The sequence below is a fragment of the Pholcus phalangioides genome, unplaced genomic scaffold, assembly GCF_987345545.1.
Source record: "Pholcus phalangioides strain wild (caught in Gottingen) unplaced genomic scaffold, Ppha-v1.0 ptg000007l_1, whole genome shotgun sequence".
Taxonomy (NCBI): Eukaryota; Metazoa; Arthropoda; class Arachnida; order Araneae; family Pholcidae; genus Pholcus; species Pholcus phalangioides.
Genome location: NW_028301600.1, coordinates 33,699,528 through 33,725,254, shown reverse-complemented (window position 1 = coordinate 33,725,254; position 25,727 = coordinate 33,699,528). Strand labels below are relative to the sequence as shown.

The 25,727-nt window shown below is 33.0% G+C and overlaps 1 protein-coding gene across 2 annotated transcripts in view; it reads left to right on the top strand.

Moving 5' to 3' along the window:
- The window catches only part of LOC149085214 (uncharacterized), a 123,710-nt gene that overhangs the window by 86,052 nt on the left and 11,931 nt on the right, over positions 1-25,727 (top strand). For both annotated transcript variants that reach the window (XM_089233078.1, XM_089233079.1), the window contains 4 exons: positions 4,824-4,904; positions 7,815-7,976; positions 12,927-13,484; positions 17,485-17,589. In XM_089233078.1, the coding sequence (XP_089089204.1) occupies positions 4,824-4,904; positions 7,815-7,976; positions 12,927-13,484; positions 17,485-17,589 (906 nt within the window). The remainder of the gene's footprint in view (positions 1-4,823; positions 4,905-7,814; positions 7,977-12,926; positions 13,485-17,484; positions 17,590-25,727) is intronic.

Below are 25,727 nucleotides of genomic sequence, written 5' to 3'. Positions count from 1 at the left end.
CCAAAAATTTACAATACTCTGGATTCACACATAAAAAATGAAAAATACATAAAAAAATATAAAACTCTGATTAAAACATATGTGGAAAATACCAATATCATAAATAGTATATAAAGTTTTAAGACAGACAAATAAACACATACAATAAAAACCGTGGTAAAATAAGTAGTAGAAATGCAAAAATATTTTAGACAACACACCATAGACCACTTACGTGGCTTATGGAAAAGGATGGACAAAGGCCACAATTACCTAATGAAACAAGGTGGAATTCTGATGAAGCTTGCCTTTCTTCATTCATCCATAATTACCAAAAAATACATAGAAATATCCATTGAACATAAAGAAGAAATTGAAAAAAGTGTTGTGATGTTTTAGATAACAAAGGATTATATAGACAATGTGTCAACTTGCAAGTGCAGTTATTGAGTATTGGTAAAGCCCTAGAGATAATTTACAGAGCTATATCTACTCTAGGACAGACAGTAGAAATATGGCTAGATGTATTGGAAAGTAAAGAATTATCTTCGTATAAGGAGTGTGTTGCACATCGCTTTGAAAAAGCACTAACTCCATTTCATTTCCTGGTAAATATCACTGATCCTGCTTTGAGAGGAAAAAGATTAACTAAGGAACAAGAAGCTTCTGCTGAACAATGGCTCGAAAAACTGAATACAGAATTTGTTATTGCACTGCAGATGTTTCAAATAGAAGACTTTGATTTCTATCCTGGAATAAAATGTTTTCACAAATGTGATAGTCAGTTGAAACAAAAAAGTGGTGGCAAATCATTCCTTGCAAGGCAGAAAGAAATAAGATTTTAAATGCAGACTTTTTTGCAAATGTTTGTAAGACCTACATTCAATTACATCCACATCTGTATCAATCGAGCATGTTTTTTTACTTTTGGACTAGTATGGTCAAAACTGTGTGTGAAAAAGCAAAGAAATTAGTGAAAGTGTATAGATCACTCAAATCAGAAGGTGTTAATGAAAAGGGTTGGTAATTGTGAGTTAGAAAACATTCATGAAAATGTTTATTTTCTTGTAAAAAAAAGACATTTAAAATACAATGGGTAGAAATATAATTTAAATAGCATTGAATGCATAGATTTATTTGTGTTTTTCTTAAGATAGTCTCATGACCCCCCCCCCCCCAACATCCTGGAGCCAAGACCCCTTAACAGAGATCTTTCATGGAGCCCTCTGTAATGAGTTTATAGTGTAAAAGAAAATCTCAAAAATAATAAGATTTGTCAATGGCTGGAGCCCTGCAAACCCCACCTTTGCGGGCGCCACAGATAGAGTATGACAATGCAATAACATCATTAGAAAGTATACTGTTTGTAAGTAAGTGAAGTTTTAAGGTGTAGTTTTTGTTGGGTTTTTTTTGGGTTGGGCAAAATCAGACCAACCCTGGGTGCAACAAAAACTATGACATGACCACAGAAAAAGATTGCTACTGCAGGGATTCGCACATCGAGGGGTTAGCGCACCAACCTCTCTGTAAGTATTAAAAAAAAAAGGCTGCCGTTTGGAATCATCAATAAATTGTAGGTCCCGGTTTAATTAGCCCTTGTGTACAGAAAATGATCGTGGTGACAAAATTATCAAATGAATTGCGTAGTTGCTTTTATGACAAACTCGTTAGATTCTATAAAATAGACGTTTTTTCTGGGTACTTTTCAAGGGGAACTCGGTAAGAAAAATTATCTGGTCTCAGCTGGGAATTTAACCCAGGTCCTACCATGTACATCACTGGAGACACAACCCTGCCTACCTTATTTCAAGCACTATGGGCATGAGGCGCTGAATTAGAGCCTTTAGTAGCTTCCTTTAACTTTAGGAATCGCCAATCTAAGAATAATATTCAACTCAAGGAATTGCTTGATCCATCCAGAGTATATAACATAAATTTCTTTTATGGTGACAAACACTTTCATAATAAATATCAAGTACTAAAACAAAATATACAAATAAAGACAAATATTATAGAGGCCTTGGTGTGACAATGCTGAGAACTGGGGACTGACATTACATTTATAGTCTGATTTATAAGCATAGGCAGATGGTATAGAGTTATGAAAGGAAATAATGTTTATAGTTTTTTCAACACATTCAAGTTAGTTTTATGATCACTTCCCCAAACACATATAGTATATTGAATAAAAGCAAGCAAAATAAATTGTATGAATAAATTGAGATATAATATTTTTCAAACAATATAAACTAACACATGTATTTTGTTACTAAGTGCAGTTACATGAGTTCCATTTGAAATTTTTGTTTATAGTGACTCTTAAATTTTTAAACTCATTTGTTTCAAATAATAATGGGGCAGAAACATTGGTCACCAGAACATTCTAACTCTTGGCACCTAATTATGAGTGTTTCAATATTTTTGTTATATAATTTAAAATTTATATATTTAGTTTTGTTGAGATCCAAGGTTAACTTGATATGCCTCTACCAAGTGTCAACTTTTGTTAAATCATCTTCAGTACAAGATTTCAGCATGGTATATGTTGTTCTGGCAAAACAATAGCTGTGCAGCCAAAGACCGTGGCCAACAGTCGGTCTTTGGTCAGAAATTTTATTCTGACCAAGACGTCTGAAGTGAACAAACTTTTTCTGCTGAGCAACCAAGTGTTAAGATTTGGTATTCAAACCAAGTGAAAAACTTGTTCAGCATGATTAATGGTTAAATACTTTTCCTCTGAAGATCCCACCCTTTGGTGTCAAAATGCATTAGGATTTTAGTGTTTTTCGTGTATTTGCCTTATGTATAACTGCCTTTTGATGATAATTTTGGAAATTATCATCAAAAGGCAGTTTTTTGAAGTGGATAGACGAGAATAATGTATTGTCGGATAATCAGCATGGGTTCAGGAAGGGGAAGTCATGTGTAACTAACCTCCTTTGCTTCTATGATCACGTGACTAAGGCTTTGGGTAAGAGCAAAAATGTTGACACGTTATTTACCTTGATTTCCAGAAGGCATTCGATCGGGTCCAACATGGCAAACTCTTGAAGCGTTTACACGAGATTGGAATTGGGGGCAACTTGCTGAATTGGATAGAATTGTGTTTAAGAGATAGGTCGCAACAAGTTATGGTGAACGGGGAATTTTCTGGTTGGACCGACGTCACAAGTGGAGTTCCTCAGGGAAGTGTCCTTGGCCCCATACTTTTTTCACTTTTTATCGATAAACTCGATCAGATCAGATTACTAGCAAATTTGCAGATGATGTCAAGCTAATGGGGACAGTCGGGAATCAAAACGATAGGGAGTCGCTCCAGACCAGTCTAAACAGGATTGCAGCATGGGCAAATGAATGGAGCATGTCGTTTAGCGTTGATAAGTGCATGGTTGCTCATTTTGGTTCGAACAACCCACGGTTCTCTTACTAGTTGAATGGTCTCACTATCCCGGATGCAACTAGGGTCACCGATTTGGGAATTCTCATTGACGAGCGACTTAGGTTTTCTGAACATTGTTCAGCGGTGGTCAAAAAAGCGAATAGAATGCTTGGTCTCATTTTCAAAAAGGTCTCTTCGCGTTCTCCTAAAGTCATTCTTCCTCTTTTTTGAGGCTTAGTTTGTCCTGGACTGGAGTATGCTGTAAGGTTTTGGAGACCACACCTACAGAGGGACATAGACTTGGTTGAAGGGGTGCAGAGAAGAGCTACGCATGTCCTTATTGGCACACAGGGATTGAGTTATGAAGAGAGACTTCATTTTTTTAAATATGTTTCCATTAGATGAGCGCAGGTGTTGGGAGATACGATGGAAGTGTTCAAAATTTTCAATGGGATGGATAGGATGGACCATGAACTTTTAGTACACCGCCAATCGACTGCTTTTACAAGGGGACACCAGTATCGATTGGTGAGGGACAATGCAAGGTTATGGTGTCGCAGGGAATTTTTCTCTAATAAGGTTGTTAATAAATGGAATAGCTTACCCCGGAGGTAGTAAATTGTAACACAATTGACACGTTTAAAAAGAAATACGATAAACATGTTGGGGTGAATCGAGAAGCTATCCATTCTTAGAATTAGACAACCATAAGTATTCTTTATGGGCGTTGTATAATATTTTATCATGTGTATATATTGTTTATAATTTGTGTTAATTGCATTTTTTATTGGGTTGCTGTATTTTTGAAATATGACATCTATTTTTTTATGGGCATCTTTTTATCAGCCACCTCGTTAAGCATTTTGCCTGTTGTAGCGTTGTATTTGTATTCGTTGCTGTCTTCTTAATGTTCTAATTTTATTAAACTACTTTAATGCACACAAACTTCAGCCATATCGCTATACTCCCATTAACAAGTTGTGTTGGAAATGAAGGAGCCATCTATCGGTGGTCACCAAGTTTGTTAGAAAAAATATCTAGTTATCTATATTCTTCACTGGGATCGAACCTGGGACTTGACGGCAACCTTCAAAGTGGCAGATGTGCATCTTACCACCCCACCATTCAGACACTAATTTTATGAAACTGGAGCATAAACTATTATTATTTTTGGGGGTGGATATCCAATTTAATGCCATTTTTTTTACCATGGATAGGCTCAAGAAAACCTCGGAGAAGACTAAAATGCTTAATTTCAGACAATGTATAAAATTGAGCATTCTCGATTAAGTATTCCATGAGAAACTGTTTTTATGATTAAAAACTATTGTAATTTTTACTGAAACAAAAAATTCACATTAATTTTTAATTCATTTCAGCTATTTTAATTTTCTCCACTTTTTTCTCTCTTTAAATTTCTTATTTAAGTAAGGCTGTTTTATATAAATGTGCTTTAAATGTCTAGGAATTTTGGCCAATAGTTTTGAGTTCATTTTCAAAAGATGTTAATGGAAGGACTCCAGAATCTGAAAGAAATAATCTTGAGGTAACATTTGTTATAAATTTTCTGTAGCTTTTAGTTAAAATAGAAAAAAATGGTGCTTGTTATATGAATTTATTAGAAAACATATTTTATTTTCTAATACAGTATTTATTATAAAAATACTTTTTTTTTAATACAGTGTGTTTATGAAAAGTTTTCTATTATGGAAAATGTTAATTTGTGCGTGATGTTGGCATACAGATAGATTAATACACTGCAAAGTCCACAATAAAATAAAATTTGAAAACAGATGGCAGTACAAGTGACATGGTGTAGAAGGGAAGAATAAGAAAAAGTTTCTTCCTCTTTCATGACTTCAATCCATGCGCATATGTCAATGAGAGGACTTTGAGGTTCGAAAGAATTTGCATAATTAGAATTGTTGTTGTATTCTTTGCCATTATGTTGTGATTAACATAATTATGTTATTCCCCATCATATATATTAAAGTGTAAATATATTCTTATTTATGTATGTTCCACTTCAATAACACGATAGTATCCTTGATGTGTGAATCGACCTAACTTTCGGCTTTTCATCATCATTGCCATATGCCACAATGCTGATGTGTAACAATTCAATAACTAAAACTAATATGCAAATAAAGGAAAAATCAGAATTTCAATGAAATGAAAATTTATACAAGAGGACTAAAATTTTCAGTATAGATAATTACAATACACAAAAACAAAAAAATATTTTTTTTATCATTTAAGGGTTACGGTTATTTAGATAAGATGTTTTGATAAATGACCATAATTTTTGTATATTTTATGAGACAATGTTTTGTTTGGCTTTCCCATCATTTTGATTGTTATGATATTACTGTCAAATCTATTGAAAAAAGCTAAATTTTTTAAATTTCTAATTCCTGAATTTTTTATCATTGTACAAATCCTATATTTATAATTGTATTGTGCGGAAAAATTTGGTCTTCAAATTTTAATATGATTTTTTATCAAAGCATTGACTTCTAATATATGTTGTAGAAGTATTTGAGGGGGAGGGGCATAATTTATAATCATTACAAGACATTTAGATACAGATTAGAATCTCATGTTTAGATCAGCGTTTCCTAAAGTGGTCAATATTATCCTCTGGGGAACAATGAAAAGGTCCAGTGTTCAGTAAAAGCTGTGGGTTTAACACAGATCCTATGGGTTGGCTTCAGTTTGGGGGCGATGAGAAAAACATTTCCCAAGGAAGGGGCAAATGGAACATAAAGCTTGGGAACCTATGGTTTAAATGATTTTCATTGAACGAATTATTTTATGTATAATGAAGACATTTTTGTTTTAATGTCTTTCATCATACGTAACCATATCTTTTTGACTTTTATCTTTTTCTTTTCTGCTACTTGATTAAAAACTTGATATTTAATGCTTACAGTTAGCCAAATTTGAAAGATAACCAAATAAGAACTCGTTTGGTAAATGATTTTGTTTCATGACAGTCTGTTAAAAATTTGATATTTTATTGATGGTGGGTCTTTGCAATGTTTTTCATGGCTGGCATTTCATGAAATGTAACTTCTGTGCTGTTAGGCCATGATCTGGGTACTTCACTTCCTGACATTTGGCCCACATCTGTGATTAATATCTTCAGAGATGTAATTATGGGTGTGTCAAAAGTGAGACTAGCATTATAGGCGTGATTGAACAGAACTCTTTACTGTACATGCCTGAAGTTTAATCTATTTCAGCAGTCATATTGGTAGGTTTTACTGGATTTGTGCCGATCTCTGACTGATTGCCTTCAAAGATCGGTGGTGATTTGTTGATGGGATCATTTCCTGTCTGACTCTTATTGTTACTGCATCTTAACTCTTTGCTCCAAGGGAATCCAAGTAGGACTTTCATAGCCTCCTTTTGATTCATGATGTTGCTTTGCTCAAAGATTTGATCACTTCTATTTGAAGACGTATAAGTGAAAATGAGGGAAAAAACTTGCTTAAATATATAGAATGAAATTGGATATGTGTGCAAGTATTTAAGTGAAATGCGGGCATTGGCTTTATTCTTACAATGTAGGACAATAATATTTCTTCATTGAATTCATATGAACATGCAAAAAATCCTGTGATTACAATGCTATCACATTGTTAAATTTGTGTGATGGCAGTGTACAGAGTACAAAAGAACCTCCAAAGGGAATCCCACTCTGATATCCCGTCAGTCGTAAACAGCGATGCAGTCTTATGAAAGAAGAGAATGAATATGCTCTGGAACACAGAGGTAACAAATATAATTAGCCATAATAGCTCTTGATCTTTTTTAACACTTAGTAAAAGCCTTACTGGAAAATAAATTTTTTGCCACCCATAACTGAAAAGTAGGTCACAAAATGAATCACAAATGAAAGTTGTATAAATGAATGATCAACATCATTATCTTTCTATATTTTTGCCCAGTAGTGCATAAAATTATCTTATAACTGAGAGACATATAAATAATAAAGTGCATAAGTGAGAGGTTACTGTATATCCAGTGCTATACTGTCCAGTCATTCTATATTATATAGTCTAGTTATATCTCAATTCTAATTTTTTACTTAATTTTATATGGTTCTTCATACAGATCATGGTTTTCAGTCTAATTAAGATAGTAACACATTTTGCTTTTTTTTGTGTGCATTAAATGCACTAAGTTCTTTTATTAGGTTAATATTTTCATCATTTAGCATTAATTTTGATTAGAAACATGGCTACTACACGTAAGAGTTATGATCTTTTAAAGTTTGATAAAAGATAATTAAAAAATGTTATACCTACTTGAAAAAATATATACAATGAATAAAACTAATATCATTTCAACCTCTAAAAATGTAAATTATCAATTATTTTAGAATGATTTGTTTTAATTTTTTTCAGAAAATTTTTTTGTTTGATTTTTTTCTCAGTAAATTTATTTTCAGGAATTTGAAATTATTCTTATAAAACAAGATGGAGCACTTGGTTTTACAATATCGAAACATGAAGAAAAGACTTATGACCTCAAAGGTTTTTATGTTCATGATTTGATAAGAGAGCCAGCAATTTCTGATGGTCGGATTCATCCTGGTGATTTTATTTCAAAGGTTATAACCACAGGTTTATAATTCAGTACTGTTGTTATAATAAGTTTAGCGTATATGTTTACAAAATATAATATTTAGCATCATTGAGGAATGTTAGCATGTCAATATTTAATTTGTTGTAAAATTACAAGTGCACATGCATTGGATTTTTAAGACAGCTTTCCCAAATTTCACATTTTCAATGTCATTGAAAATAAGACTCTTGAGAAAAAATGTTTAAAAAGGAAAATAATTACTTGAAAATGTAAATTAACATATTATTTCAGGTAAAAAGCTAGTGAGATTTATAAGCAGTTTGCATAAAAATTAAATATGAGCAAGTTTTCATAGAAAGCTGCTTCTGCAAACAACTTTTTGAAACATGTATTAACAAGTGGAGAGCGACATTCATGTCATATATATAGCCATCTGGTGGCTCGTCGTCCATGAGCTATTAGCTGATCGGTTCACCGTCCATTGCACGGTTCCGTTCGGCACATATACGCTCTAGCAAAGGAAAATCTCTATCTCCTCTGTAGCTTAGTGGTCAGAGCACTCGTCCGGCAATCGAGGGACCCGGGTTCGACTCCCGGTAGAGGCAGAGATGAGTTTTTTCCTTCCTTAAAAAATTAACATCTAAAATAATAAATATCTTCACAACATCCAGTCTTCTGTATATCTTGTATTAACAAGTGGAGAGCGACGTTCATGTCATGTCATAACTTTTTGAAAAATGCAGCTTTGGTAGCTTTTAAATTTGCAATTTTTTTCCCCTTTACTTTTATTCCTCTAAGCGGTTTTTAAAATTTTCCTGATTCGCATTATAACTGCCACATTGGAAATCACTAAACCTTCTTGAAATTACCACCTATTTTCAAGAAGATTTTTTTTTCTGATTGTGAGCTGATAAATTTTTTCCCCCTTCCTCCAAACACTAAATAATAATTCAAAGAAACAAGGAAATGAAAAAACTACTATTTTCTGTTATGTATGCTGTACGCAATAATACTATACTACCTCCAGGGGGAAACAAACATTTTCTCTCCCTAGATTGATGCTATCTCTTCACCTCCTGTTATCGATTACTAGCAGATATTAACTATGTAGCTTCAAGATGAGGAACTTGTACAACTTCAAAAATCCAACTCATCATTAAAATAGGAACAGCACTACTTCTCATTAGAAAAATGTTGATGAAACAAAACAGCATCCACTGCCTTCTGTTCCTGCTCCTTTAAAATGTTATTTTCCAGCACTTACATCATTTTAATCAGGGACTGTTTATCGCATGGGAAAACAGGGCACATGCTGAGGGCCCACTAATGTTCAGAGGCCCCAGAAATTTCTTTTGTATTTTAGTGATTTACCTCTGTTTTGTAGAATACAGTTAGAGAACCTTTTGATGTGTTTGAGAAAGTAGTGAGGTCACTCAATCCTAATGCAATGTATGATACCACAAAAAAAAAGAACAGCACTTAGAATCATGTTGCCTGGTTATGAGCCCGGATTATATGCACTAAAAGAGTGACGAAATATGCTCTAAACATATGCAAATATGCACTTAAAAATACAAAAATATGCATTTAGTGAAAATTATGCAAAATATTCACCAAGAACTCTGAAAAAGTTAAAAGTTCCAAAATATATACCAAAAAAGAGAAAATATGCATTAAAAATCACGAAAAAGAAACCATGCTTTTAAAATGCATAATATTTATTTTTAAAAAGAATATCCCCACTTATGTATATACTGTATATGCGAATAACTTCTACGTATTTTTCATTTAGGCATTTTTAATTTGTAGTTAGTCATAGCTGCTTAGTAAAGAAAATTCCAGTAACAAAAGAATATTTCCCATCATTCATCATTGAAGCAGCAAATAAAAATCGGTGGCACTACAACATTAATGTATTTCTTTGACAGAAAACATCTTATTTGCATATTTATATGGAATAAAATATTATTGCACAACTATGACATGAAATTTGGCAACACAAAAACATAAACATTGACAGCCGATCGGCGGATATCGACAGTACGCGATTCCGTGAATCGATCCCGAAATCAAAACAAAGGTAAGGGGCCGTTCAAGTATTACATAAGCAAATTTTTAGCCACTTTTGACCCCCTCCCCCCCCCCCTTGTCAGCAAAATTTCGTCATCAGCTCTGCCGCTCTGAATCCTAACACATATTGGGGGGATCAGAAACGTACACAAGTGGGAGGGGGCATGAGGGGCTCATGCTTCCCCCCTGACGATCAAAAATTTATTTTTTAATGCAAAAAATTATATAAATATTATAAATTAAAAATATTATAAATATTATAATATTATAAATAAATATATATCGTTTGAATTGAAATTTCGGAAGACAATACATTTATATGTTATAATCAATTTCTTTTAATTTCAATGTTATTTGAAGGATATTAACTAAAAATTTATCTTTAATAAATTCATTGCAACCCATCTTCTAAGCCATATAATGATAAATCGCTTAAAGGCCCTTGGCCCGCGGACCAAATATGGCCCTGGGGATTATCTGATGCAGCCTGCCCACCTCAAGCCTAATTTTGTAAAAATGATATAAGCAGCACATTTAGAGATTGCTTAAGTGTCCCATGGTACAATTCCAGAACATTTAAGCAGCCCATGGCACATTTTCAGTCACTTCAATGACCCGGGACAGTTCCAGAACACTTGAGAGATCCGTGACACATTTAGAGATCCCTTGAGTGGCATGATGTAGTTTTAGAGCACTTAAGTAGCCCCCGGTGCGGTTCTACAGCATTCAAGTTTACCCGCACCACATTCTCAGATTATTTCAGTGATTTGCGGCATATAATTACTTGAGTGATACGTGGCACAGTTCCAGAGCACTTATGCGGCGCGGACACATTTGCAGATCACTTGGATCTGTGAAATATTTAGAGATCACTAAAATGGCTATGTAGGGCACTTATCAATAGGGGGGAGATGTTACTTCAAGTGCCCACAAACTATCGAAAGTTTTTTTTTCGCTTTTGGTGCACCGAGTAAGATGTCATTAAAAATATTTTATGTTTTCATAAAGGGTGGTTGATGACATAAGCATTATCCGAACCTCCCCCTTGTAATCAAAAGTCAGCAAATCGGAAACCCCTCCCCCCATCGATGATGACGTAATACTTGAACGGCCCCTGGGATTAAGTAAAAGTATTAAAAATGACTTGATTAAGGACTATTCTGTGGGATCTATGGTTATGTTACACCACCTCCTAAGGCATCCTACATTATTTGCTTGCCAGTAGATGGAGTTGAACAATCATATTTGAAGAAATATATTTCCTATGTTCAATTTGAATTTGAACAATTCGTGCTGGCATTATTTACAATCAAGAATTCAATATTTCTATTTTGAATACTAATTAGTAATTACTTCAATTATAGTTTTTTTTTTCAAAAAATGGCAAAGAACGTTAAATACTCTGAATTTTATTATGAATGCATTAAAACAATCAAAAAATATATTTTATTAGCTTGAAACTTTAAAAAAAAAAGGAAAAATGTGCACGCATCTACATAAAAAAAGGGAACCACAGGTAACACAGAGAAATTAACTGGCCAAGTGACTGGTTAATCATTCATTTGGTCTATATGGCTTATGACCTAAAATTAGTAGTATGAAAATTGAATGTGATGCCAATGTTCATCATGTACGGCATAGGACAGCTGAAATATAAACTGTAACAGTGAAATGCTGTCTGAATTATATACCCATAAAAACTAATTTGATATGATCCAATCAGGATTACAAATATCTCAAATAACCGCACAAAACTAAATTGCTGATATTATTGACAATATCCCAATCAATGTGATTAAATAGTACACTGATGGCTTCAAGATTACTGAAGCTAGTGTGTGAGCTACCTTTCTCATTTCTGGACTAAATCAAGACTATTATAAGAGATGCTTGTATCTAGGTAAGACGACTGCAGTCTTTCTAGTTAACAGTACTCATCATAGCCACCCTAGCTGAACCATAACTACATAAACCCTAATTGCTGAAAAGTACTAAAATAAATCCATATTTACCTTCTCCAATAGTCAAGTAGCTTTGCTGGCTTGTGACAACTTTTTCAAGTTTCAACTGTGTATTAACTATTCCACTGAGCAAATCTGAAGGTATTAATAATTTTGTTTACAGTAGCTATATACGGGGTGATTATAAAAAAAACTATCCCGACATATGGGCCCCTAACTATCATACCATTCACAGAAACTGAATGAAATTTTGGCATAAGGTATTTTGAGGTATGCGCTCAAGAATGATATGGAAAACAACAGTGTCACTTTTACAGTTACGGTTACAGTGAGAAAATTTCGAAAATATCAAATGGCAACACCAAGTTTTTTGTATTGGAATGCGATCTCCATACTAAAAAACACTAAATAGCATTGGAATGGCACCTGTAGCACGAAAATCCCCGGAGCTAGGCAAGGAAAAAGTAAAAAGGACTTTACCATGCACCAGAGCATTAATGTTCGTTTCATTCGTCACACCGTTTCTTCAACTGAGATCCCAGCCTGATTAGTCCTCCACAAGGTCATGTGGAAAATTTGTGGAACACAATAAAATGCTTTATTTTATGCTGCTTCTCTGTCCTTACTGGTTGTCCTCACTTTTAGCCTATCTACCGCCGGTGATTTTCATGCTACAGTTGCATGCTACAGATCACATTCCAATACAAAAAACTTGGTGTTGCCATTTGATATTTTTGAAATTTTCTCACTGTAACCGTAACTGTTGGAGTGACACTGTTGTTTTTCATATCATTCTTGAGCGCATACATCAAAATACCTTATGCCAAAATTTCATTCAGTTTCTGTGAATGGTATGATAGTTAGGGGCCCATATGTCGGGATAGTTTTTTTTATAATCACCCTGTATATAAACTTACCAGAATGTACATGTTCTTATGTTTCAGGTTAATGGTGTTTGCATTTCATCGTTCACTCATGAAGAAGCTTTATCATTATTGAGGAGCTGCCCAGTAATAGTAACATTGACTTTAATTCGTCCAAATCCCCCTGTATCTCCGCTTAGTTTGGATGGGGAAATACCTCTAGGTAAGCCTTTAAGATGGGAAGCTATTGAATTGTTGAATGACAGAATGAAGCTAAAAGACAATAGTGATTCTACATTGGGTAAAAGAAAATTTAAAAGGAAGTTTAATAATAAATCTGCAAAACTTCAAGAGAATGTTGTTCAACAGGAATATTTGTTTGAAGATGAAAATAAAATAGAAAACTCAAATGTTATAGATGCAGATTTTATAAGTGCCAAATCATCAGAAGATTGTAGGACAGATTCAGTCATAATATCTGACAGAAAGACTCTAGCTGCAGAAATTATGAATGAAAAACTTCAAGAATGTTCATCTTTTGATGGTGGAGATAGAGAAAAATTAGATATAGGTTCTACATGTGCCAAACTTTTAAAAGAAGAAAGTGCAGATATAGAAGACGGTGAAAAAAAGCTAGAGGTACAATAAAAATTTTCTTCCATTGATATTATTTTATTTTTCAGACAAGACAAAAAGACAATTACAAAAACAAACACTTAAATGATATTATTTTATATTTTAAAATAATTAATCAGGAATCTTATAAAAAAATTATTTTATACCTTGTTTAAAATCAAGCTCCTTCTCCCTCAGTTCCACTTGCCAGATTGCATTTGCTTTGAATTTCATAAGTTGAAGAGAATTTTTTCATAAATAAAAAAATAATTTTACCCCTTCACATACAAGCTTTTGGCAACAAATTTGTGTGATCTCTATTTAATATATCAGTGATGAATCAGGTAACCATGTTTTAACCTAATCGCATGTTGGAAAAAGGAAGGAGAGAGTAAAAGAAAAGAGGGAAAAAATAGATGGGAGAAACAGTATAATAGATAAGTAGGTAAGAGAGTGTACAGTAGATTTCTCTTTCACCCTAAACTATGTGTTCTCTTTTGCTCTTACGTGTACATAGCTGCCAAGTCTCCCGAATTTTTCGGGAATCTCCCGAATTTTAGCTTCATCGCTCGACCTCCCGAAAAGTTCTTAAATCTCCCGAATTTTTACGAAAATCACAAAAATCCCTAATTGTCCCTAAAAATTCCCTACTTCATTAAAAAAAATCCCAGCTTATGAAAACAATCCCTAACGAATTTCTTGTGGGGCATGAAGCCTCTTTTTTTTTCCCTTTCGAAATGACGTCACACGTCGTACATGGGGAAATTCCCTTTTTAAGGAAGTTTTACAAACCCTCTGATGGTAACAAGAAAGTTGTTTGTCTTATCGTGCAGGGAAATGGCTTAGCAGCCAATAGTCCTGGATAATAATCGAAGATTCTAGTGACGCGTATATGGTCAAAATTTCTTTTGTTGAAGTTACGTACGTGCGATATAACAAAGCATGAATAATGATAAGCAAAAACATATTTCATCAATTTTAAAGATACTTATTCCGATGAATTTCCTTTCATCAAACGTTCCAGAAGAGGGCCTACTTTTCCTTTTTGTACAAGTTGTGTTACGGACATAAACATCGGGCATGGAAAGACTGCCATCATCACTCATGTGAAATTAAAAAAAAAACATCGAGCAAGTGTCACAAAAAGTCAGTGTTGTTCAAAAATTGACGGTGTTTTCCTTCATCTTCCGATGATTTTGGGGTCATTCGCGCAGAATGTTTGTTCACAGCGTTTCTGATTGAACACAATATTTATATTTACATCATTGAAGTTTTTACCTCCAATTTCACTTGTTTTTTGAGTTGGAATTTTATTCCCAAGGGTTTAACTTCCATGTGTGTAAAATCCCTATTTTAATTTGACTTCTGTAGGGATTTTATTCCCTACGCTTTAACTTTTATGTTTGGAAAATCCCTATTTTAATTTGACTTCAGTAGGGATTTTATTCCCTACGCTTTAACTTTTATGTTTGGAAAATCCCTATTTTATTTGGAAAAATCCCTATTGTATTTATTAGGGAATGGTTTTAGCATAAAATACGGGTTTGCGCGAAAATCTCCCGAATTTTCATTTTCAAAAGTTGGCAGCTATGCGTGTATATGGTAAAAAAATACATTACAAGTGGGAGGAAAAATGACTATCAAGAGTATGGAAAGAACGGAGAAGAAAAAAAATTTTGGTTCTTTGGATTACAATAAAGTTTTGTGATGGTGAGAAGAGAGAGGAACACGAAAACACAACTGGATTGAATTTATTCCACTGGCATTTGGATGAAATATTTTGTTTGTAATCATAAAGGAGTTAAAAATTAAATTATCCTGTAAAACCATAAAACCAAATATAGAGACAAGACAGTAGTCAGGAGTTTGTTTTGGGAGAAATTTTTATTTACTGAAATGCCTGAAACTTTATAATGTTCTTTTTAATTCCTTGTTATGTTTATTTCTGCAAATATATGCTTCTAAAATATTTGCAGTTCACAGTAATAACAATGGAAAATAAAATATAATGACTTTCAAAAGAAAATAAAAAGTTCAGTACACTTTGATGGATATTAAAATTAAACTTTTAACTCTAACTGTGAAAAAAAATTGCTTCATAATTGAAGTCACTGTTACTGAAGCTAATAAGAAGAAAGATCATGTGTTGATACTTGGAGAAAGAGTGTAGTAGTAGAGAATAGAATGATTTTTAACCCCCTTAACTGGTGGTGTCAAAATTCTGTACTTAACTGGCCTCGTGATGTTATTTTGACCCCAGCAAGTATTAATGAATTTTAAAAATCAACAAAAGAAATTTTCATGAAAGCAATGGATTTATTACATGACTTCATTCATGTATCAATTAATTCACTAAATAATTTTTCAAATTTCTTTAATTATTTTCTCAAAAATGGTCTTTTACTAAGACACATTCGAAAGAAATACAGGGATACATGACTTTTGAAATTTTTTTAAAATTATATATTGATTTTTTTTAATGCAATTTTCATGATTAAAAAATGAACATATATAATTAAAATATACTCAGAAAATAAAATTTACAAATTAAAATATTTACTGTATTTTCACAACACAAAATTATTACTCTAAGTCTATTAGTCTTATTCTAAGTTTGAAAACACAGTACTTGCAAACATCACCATCACATGTTGATCACACAGATCTTGCGTACAATTCACTCTAACAACATTATCTTCATGTTGTTAGTGCATTTCTTGGATATCCAATCTTTCACCATTAATTTTAAACTGTTATAGAGAAAACTTACTCTTCCAATACACCATTTTGATCTGAACACTCCGGCTGTCAGACAAAAAAAAACCTTATGCAAGTGGTGTGGTGGGGTCATTTTGGTCCCAATGGAAACTTTGATCAATGATATAGAGGGAAGAGAAAGTAAAATGACATCAGAAATTTGTCAAACATGTAAACAGCTAGCTTGATTGCAGGGGCCCTCAAAGTTTGAGCCCAGTGCGGTTGTGCACCCTGGTGTGTAGAATATAGTTTTGGTTTTGCGTGAAACAGCACAGTATTTTGTAGCATGTCTAGTTTATTGACATATATTAATGAGAAAACATTTTTATGCTTTCACTAAAATAGAATGTTTATAAATATCTGAAATCTCAAAGAATATTAAATAAAGTCTTAACAGGCATGTTTTACATGGTCAGTTCAAACCAAATTAAACTTTCATGAATTAAATATCATTCATTAAATATCAGTACATAATTATTCACATTTAATGCAGGTTGAAGATGCAGAGAGAAGTGCAAGAATGCTTTGTGCACGAGATCTTTTTCAAACTTTTTAACTTTTCTGCCTGGGATGTGATTACATGAAGAGAAATTTAGTGAAATTTTACTATAAAAACTGACTGAAGAAAATAATTTTCTTATACATTGTAGAGAATATTTGAAATATAATATTATTCTCCAATGTATAACAAACTTATTGTCCTCTGTCAATTTTTTATCGTACCCATATAAGGGGACTTACCCATGTAGGAAAATGGCCTGTAGTTAGTATTTTTTTTATATATATTTTTTGAACATATTTGTGGACTTAGTTATTATTTGTGAATGGGGACTGGCTCCCTCTACTTGTATATTTCCCCTAAAATATAAATGCAGTAAAACCTCTCTTGCAGACATTGGCAGGACAAAAAAATTCATCCATAAAATTGGGGAGGGGCAGTTGATCAGGGGTTTGAAATGCATACTTTATTATACAAGGGGATATTATTTGCCTTTAAAAGAGAAGTGGCTGCATCTGTAGGGTGTCCATTGAGAGGAGTTTTACTGTACTTGAAAATAACTATTATACTTTACTTTGTTGCTGTAGAAATTGGTGTGCCTGTAAGTACGAATGAAATGATTTTGGATCACCCCCCACCAAATAAAAAAACCAGTGTTTTACACATATTTTGTTGCAAGAAATTCAAAAAAAAACCTCTCACTCTTTAATATTTTTTGAATGTATATATGTACTTAGACTATTTATGTTTTGTCAATTTCACACAAAGGTCTGTCAATCAAGTACTACGATTCAAGATGGATTAAGAGAAACATTGCATTTAGATTCTGTATGTGCTGCAATGTTGGAAGAAAAATATGAATTGATACCTGCGGTAAATCTCAAAATTTAATTGTATTTATACTATGAGATATTTAAATGCTATTATTGAATTAATTAGTTATGAATTTTGAAATTATATATTGTATCTCTCTCTGATGAAAAATCATTGTTTGCTCAATCATTTATTTGACATGTTGGGTTGTTTGAATTTTACAAGTGTGAAAGTATTTTTTTCGTGGTTTCATGGTTTTTTTTTTTGGTCTAATTCCCTTCAATAGGGTATTTATTGTGATAAAAAATTTGTGCTCCTTGAAGTTCTGATGTTCAAAACAATGGTGTAATGAATAGCCAAATGAGTTACCTCAACCGTATTGTTTTCACTATCAAGACTAAGTTTATTGGTGTCAATATTGAAAATAGAATGACTATACAAATTGGTAATTTTTTAGAAGTTGATATCCAGCCAGCATTTGAGTATTGGGATGAAGATGTTTGTCTCATTGTAAAATTGTTATGATTGTAAGGTATGCATGATGGTTATTATCAAAACTATACGAAAGTTCCCTAATGAAATATTTGGAATTCTGCTTTAGTATGGGGACATGATACATATTCAGTGCCATAGGTGTACGCAGAATTTTTCGGGGGGGGGGGGGGGATTTAGATATTTTTTCCTGCAAAATAACACTATAATCTTAACTGGGGGGGGGGTGGGTTAGAACCCCAAAACCCACTCTTTGCATACGCCAATGTTCCGTACAACTGGATACAGTGGTCATAGCGGGTTATGGTAAATGAAGAATTTTCAGATTGAGCTGGTGTGGCAACCGAAAGTCAATAATGACATTTTTTGAAAGTTATGTCATGTCTCAAAATATATGTGATAAAAATGGTCATTATGCAGGGATGTTGGTGATGCACTATAGCCTGTCAAATACCCAGGATTTCGGAAGAGGATGTATAAAAATTTGGTTCACACATCCCATGGAATGCATTCTTTCCCAGCTCCAAAAGGGAAAAAGTACAGAGATAAAAAATTTTCCAACTTCTCCCCCTCCTACCATCTATTATGATCACGACCATGAATAAAGTACAAATGAAGCATTTTACCATACTGCATTTTATTGATATAACCCGATTCATTGACGTACACAAAGGGAGGTTTTGGGGTTCTAACCCCCCTTGAGCTAATATAGTTTTATTTTACAGAAAAAAACTTAAACCCCGTCAGAACGAAAAAAATCTAAAAACCCCCTCAAGAAAATTCTGTGTATGCCTATGACCCGGTTGTTGAAGAATAAGATGAGATATCTTGTTAGGTCCCTGAATGAAATGCTGACCAGAAATTACAGTACTTCCTCATCTACAGGCATTCAAAGACAGCATTTACTTAAATTTGCTTTGTTCCTACAAGATTACGAATGCTCAGTTTTTGAAAAATCAAAAGATTGGAACACCCATTCAAATTGTAAAGAAAATTCAGAGATTGTTTTTATTTGGGGGGAAAAATTACCTTGAACATTCTGTTTTGTCATCTAGCCGCTATGCAGTCATCATTTCACAGTGCAAAAATCAGGGGTGTGAATGCAGAATCAGCCTTTGGAGGGGGCACAATGATTTCTTCTAGACTAACACACTGAAAAAGAACTTCAAATTCACAGATAGTATCAGAATGTATTTTTTTCCGCAACATTTTAATTTTCTACAAAAACATTTAAAAATATTTATAATTTTTTATCTTTGGGCACTTGCCCCCATGCCTTCTTCAGATTTTGCCTTTGGTGAAAATCCGATTTCAGAATCTGAGATTGTGCAGTGGTAATTGGCTAAATATGATTTTCTAAGATTTTCCAACTTCGATTTGGCTATCCCTTCAAAAAAAAGTTCTGTTGCCACGATGATTGCACAGACCTACAACACAAATGTATATACATTAAATATTTTAAATCCACACATATTAGCAATGTGTAGGATAGAAGCACTACCTACTTAACATGAAACACCCCAAACGCTGGACAAACGTACAAGCACACTTATGTTTAACCAACACAAATCTGACATAGCTCCCATATTCAGGTGTGTAAATATGTGGTTGCTAAATGGTGGTAGACTACAATTTTGGGCCATCCGGGAGAGAAAAAAAATCATTCCACCTTGAAATCGCTTTGCAAGGATTTATATTAATCAAAAGATAAGCATCAGAATCATTTGCTTTAAATTTAATCAGAAGATATGTATTATTGAATGAGCTATGGTTTTTAGAAAATCAATTGGAAGAGAATTTATGGATTGATTTATTAGTAAATATACAGGTTGATTCTACTCAGTGTACAAAATTTTAAAAGAGAAAACACAAACAAAACTGAATCACATAGGAATGTATGACTGGAAAGCCCCAACCTGATCAGCTGAAGGATAAACATAGATGCATAAATGACAAGCCAATAATGGGTGGAAAAACACTTTATTTAGCAATACTTTACACAAGGACAGTACTTGTACATGTTAAGTTTCACAACAAGTGCTCAAAGTTTTTCCATTCACAGTTACACGCACAAAAAGAATTCTGATAAATTCCTATGCGATTTCGTTTTGTTTTTGTGTATTCTACCTCTCCTAAAAGTTTGAGTTTTGAATCACCCTGTATGAAATGTGCCTAACTTGATTATATTTGTTTTAGATTTATTTCATGTGTTAAATTTCATAATTTAAATTCTCAGTGCTACTGGGTTTCTTTGCAAGCTTTCTCTGCTAGTGGATAATGAAAGTAAAAAAGAACCTAGTCGCAAGCTGGTAAATTAACCTTTTTTTCCCAATGAACTTCTGTATTGAGCATGTTTTTAAAAATAAATTTCATTCACAGGGATACCAGTGAATGATGGGGGGGGGGGCAGACCATACTTTAATTTTATTGAGACGGACCCATTTTCAATTGAAAAGGACCCAGATTTTTCCAATAGGTAAATTGCAGTATAGTTGCATCTGATTATGTCCATTTTGAAAGCATTAAAATTGTCATAAAATGACCATAATGCAAATACTTCGATTTTTGGATGGTGGATGACCCCATTCAATGATAATAAAAAAAATGTTGATATAATTGCAGAGGATGGGAATCGAACCCATACTCTGAGTTCTTGACCTTTTTAACTCGATCCCTTGCTTTAAGCAACATGCTATAACAACATCAGTTGATAAGTAATGACATGGTGTATAATGAACTTTATTTCCAGAATGTTAAATGTGGCCAGGATTACACTATAAAAGTTCTGAAAAAGTTTTTTTTATAAAACTTGAATATTCCAACCTATAAGCATATTGGTTACATACGAATGAATATAACCAATAGGCTTATTAGTTGTATTTTTAAAGTTTTGTTACAGATCTTTTATCAAACTTATAAGCATATTGGTTACATACGAATGAATATAACCAATAGGCTTATTAATTGTATTTTTAAAGTTTTGTTACAGATCTTTTATCAAACTTTTATAGTGTAATGACTGCCTAGTATCAATTGCAGTTAATTTCATCATCTTTTATTTTTTATCCTTGAAAAATTAAAAATAATGTAAACCATCATTTACACTGTTTATAAATTGCAGGAAAGAAAGATTTTAAATTTTATATAAAATCCATTTTTTTTATTTTGAAATGCACATGGAACAATCCATCAAATTTTTTTCAATCATTGACTGATTTCACACAGATCGTGTCCCCCCCTCCCACATCTTTAGAGCTTCGTCCATGGACTGAGATGATCGAATTTGAGGCCATCCATACTTTAGATGAGACCACCATAATTTTTTAATGGGCAGAGGGTATTTTATATTCTCATAATTATTAGTATAAGCTCTTTTTGGGTTCCTGTGGTGTAGATATTTAGACAACTATATTTTTTATCACATCTTTTTTCAGCCACCCACCTTGTTAGACTTTTTTGACTGTTGTGGCCATTGACTAGTAAAACCCTCCTTATCGGACACCCCTCAGATATCATAGCTGCCAAGTCTCCCGAATTTTAGCTTCATCGCTCGACCTCCCGAAAAGTTCTTAAATCTCCCGAATTTTTACGAAAATCACAAAAATCCCTAATTGTCCCTAAAAATTCCCTACTTCATTAAAAAAAATCCCCGCTTATGAAAACAATCCCTAAGAAATTTCTTGTGGGGCATGAAGCCTCTTTTTTTTCCCTTTCGAAATGACGTCACACGTCGTAAATGGGGAAAAGTTTTACAAACCCTCTGATGGTAACAAGAAAGTTGTTTGTCTTATCGTGCAGGGAAATGGCTTAGCAGCCAATAGTCCTGGATAATAATTGAAGATTATAGTGACGCGCATGTGATCAAAATTTCTTTTGTTGCAGTTACGTACGTGCGATATAACAAAGCATGAATACAGATAAGCAAAAATATATTTAATCAATTTTAAAGATACTTATTCCGATGAATTTCCTTTCATCAAACGTTCCAGAAGAGGGCAGACTTTTCCTTTTTGTATAAGTAGTGTTACGGACATAAACATCGGTCATGGAAAGAAAAAAAAACATCAAGCAAGTGTCTCAAAAAGTCAGTGTTCTTCAAAAATTGACGGCGTGTTCCTTCATCTTCCGATGATTTTGGGGTCATTCGCGCAGAATGTTTGTTCACAGCGTTTCTGATTGAACACAATATTTATTTTTACATCATTGAAGTTTTGGCCTCTAATTTCACTTGTTTTTTGCGTAGGAATTTTATTCCCAAGGGTTTAACTTCCATGTGTGTAAAATCCCTATTTTAATTTGACTTCAGTTTTTGAGTAGGGATTTTATTCCCTACGATTTAACTTTTATGTTTGGAAAATCCCTATTTTATTTGGAAAAATCCCTATTGTATTTATTAGGGAGTGGTTTTAGCATTAAATACGGGTTTGCGCGAAATCTCCCGAATTTTCATTTTCAAAAGTTGGCAGCTATGAGATATACACTCCTCTTTTATGGCCAAACAATAATTTCCCCACATGTAGTATGTATTTCAAACCCCTGATTAACTGTCTTTTTTTTCAAACAAATTTGTTTGTTCTGCTGGTGTCCACAAAAGACAGGTTTTACTGTATTTGTAAGTTCATTTTTAATTGTGTTACTTCTTTTATTGCGAATATTCTATTACTCAGCTTCAGGAACATTTACAGTGTCCTGGACACTGCTCACAAATCTCATAGTATGTATCCGCACCAAATCCTCTGACATTGGATTCTTGCATATTCTATCAATTTGCAGAAGAGCGACATTATGGGAAAGAAGTACTGAGAATAACAGTGGCAGGAATAAGGTTTTCAGCTAGCAGAGCTGACTGAGGGGAAAAAATTAACCCTGGCATCATGGCAGAATTTAAACTTTTTAGAAATTTCAGAATGTCTTAACAAGTTTTACCCTTTCTTGCGAGAACACATTTTTAATGCGGGAAACAGGGATAGAGGAGTTTCATCATACTTATCAAATATCTGTGAAAAATTCATTGCAATCATTAGAAAAGTGCAAAAGAAGTTGGCGGAAGAAATCAAACAAATGAAATATTATTCCCTGAGTGTGTGGACTTATCTCTCTCTATATTCATCATGCTGATAGGCCGACATTTCCTCACAAGGAAATATTTATTTATAATTCATTAAAATTTTTATCCACAGATTTGCTTTTTTGTGAGATAAACTATAGAAATTTTCAAAAGAAAAAGGCGTAGCATTGAGAAATTCCTGTGGCATTGTTCCAAATGTGGCAAGAAATTATGCAAGCTAGAAAAATCTTGTGTGGCAAGAAAAAACCTGCAACTAGTTTGTTTTTTGTATTTTCAAACTTGAAATTTCAAAAGTGAACATTCTCAGTGAAAGAATATATGCACCAGTAATAATGGATAGATTTCTCTTCTGGGTAAAACCTCTCTGATCTGGACACTTCCAAGATTTTTTCCTAAACTATAATATGAAATCTTTTCTTTACCCAAATTCCATTTTGGCCTTTTCTATTACCAGCTATTTTTTTCTTTAGACCATTTTCCTCCTGATGTATTGTTGGTGTCAAATGCTGTTTTTTTTTGGCTTTCTGGAAAATTTGAAACAATGATGGTACCTGTGTATTTCAATGAATGTTATTAGTTAAAAAGTCAGTTTTGATCAAAAGAATTTTTCTTGATTTCGTTTCTCTGAACTGTACAGTTTATCTCAGTGTTTTAGAACTTGTCTAGCATTCTATTATTTATCCGAGGATGATTTTACTCTCCGCTATCCATATGAAGGTTTTAACAGCTGGCTGATGTGAAGATATATTTAGGAAAGAGAAAATTCAACTGCCCTTGCTGGGAATTGAACCCACGTCCTTTCACTTTCCTCATGAACACCCTAGACCACTAGACTACAAAGGCAACGAATATCTCAATCTTTCCTTGGAGCTTGTGTGCACTTTATTATTTTATTTGATTATTTAAGTAAATGTAAAACATGCAGAAAATATCGATGTGGTAGTTACAAGCTGCCAATGGAAACATAATGCTTTAAGTATATGTGAGAAATTTCAACTCTTGATAAAGCTGGAACACAGAACACCAGTATAAATGTTGCATGTACAATATGGAATCGGGAAAGCTGCCATTTACGATCTACAGAAACAAAAAATATATATTTCTCGGTTTTTTTCAGATCTGAGCAATGCCTATAAAAATGTTTAAAGAATAAGTAAAAGGATTTGTTTTTCTAGAGATAACTAGTAATGGTATGTAAATTAGAGATTATGGTTTTTTTAATGAAATTAACTAATTATATGCATATGTATTGTTTTATTAATTTTCTTTACAAGGAAAATATGAATTGAAGTGCTTAAAGAGGCATAGTATTGCTTTAAATATGGAAAATTTGGAAATGAACAAAACTTGATTAATAATCCAAAAGCTTTCTTAATCTATAATCACCTAGGTCCAGAGGAGTCTGGATCATAGAGGTTGTACTGTATAAAGTTAGACCCGCTTTTAATATGCATTAAGGTTGAGATATTTCACCCTTATACTGAAAGAGGTTAGTGATGAACAGAATAGGATCTTTGTTGTAGTTAACAAGAGAATGTATGTAGTAATAAACAAGGCATAGTAAATCTACTTCTAGTTTTGATAGGATAATAGAAATCATATTTTTCAGTCTGCACACATTTTTAAATGCGCTTTTTTCAGTCTGTGCACATAAAATTAGAACAAACAATGCTATAATTAATTAGAATAAGCTGTTTTGTAGCACAACATTTATTTTGCATTGAAGATGCATGAATTTTTCATGAACTTTAAAATTAAAACTTTAACATTCAAAACTTTCATGAAGAAAAATGAATACAGCTGCTCTCTGTAATATTTGTATCCTAGGACATGTTTCTTCAGATCAGATTCATCCTCTGATGCAATCAACTATTTTTTGTTTTTATCTAGGGCAGTATTTTGAATTAGTGTTTAACCGGGCATCCTTGGTGAAACAGCACTCGCAACATCACACTTCCGGCACAACTCACTCAGTAGTAAATTGCCTAGACCAAAGTTGTGCTTGTTTCGAAAGGAGAAAAATTAAAATTATCCAAAATTCGTATTTTGGATAATTAAGCTCTATATTTCTTTTCACATTGCTCATCAAACAGATTGAACAGTCAAAATTAAAACGGCATTCATAGTATGCTGAAATTACTTCACAATTTTCAAATTATGTATTTTTGGTCTTTAAAGATTTGTTGCGTAACAACTTGGACAAGAGAAACAAAATATGACTGCTTATTCTCACTAGCTTATTCTCACTTCTTTTTCTAAACTAAATTTGCTCATACAAAAACCATGATTTCTGCCCCCAATTTCGAATTATCCATAACATTTGAAAAAAAATTGAATTAAATAAGAAAAATTTAATTCATAGTATGCTGAAATTACTTCACAATTTTCAAATTATGTATTTTTGGTCTTTAAAGATTTGTTGCGTAACAACTTGGACAAGAGAAACAAAATATGACTGCTTATTCTCACTAGCTTATTCTCACTTCTTTTTCTAAACTAAATTTGCTCATACAAAAACCATGATTTCTGCCCCCAATTTCGAATTATCCATAACATTTGAAAAAAAATTGAATTATATAAGAAAAATTTAACATTAAATTATATAGAAAACTCAAGGGCAGCTCATAAAAGTTATCAG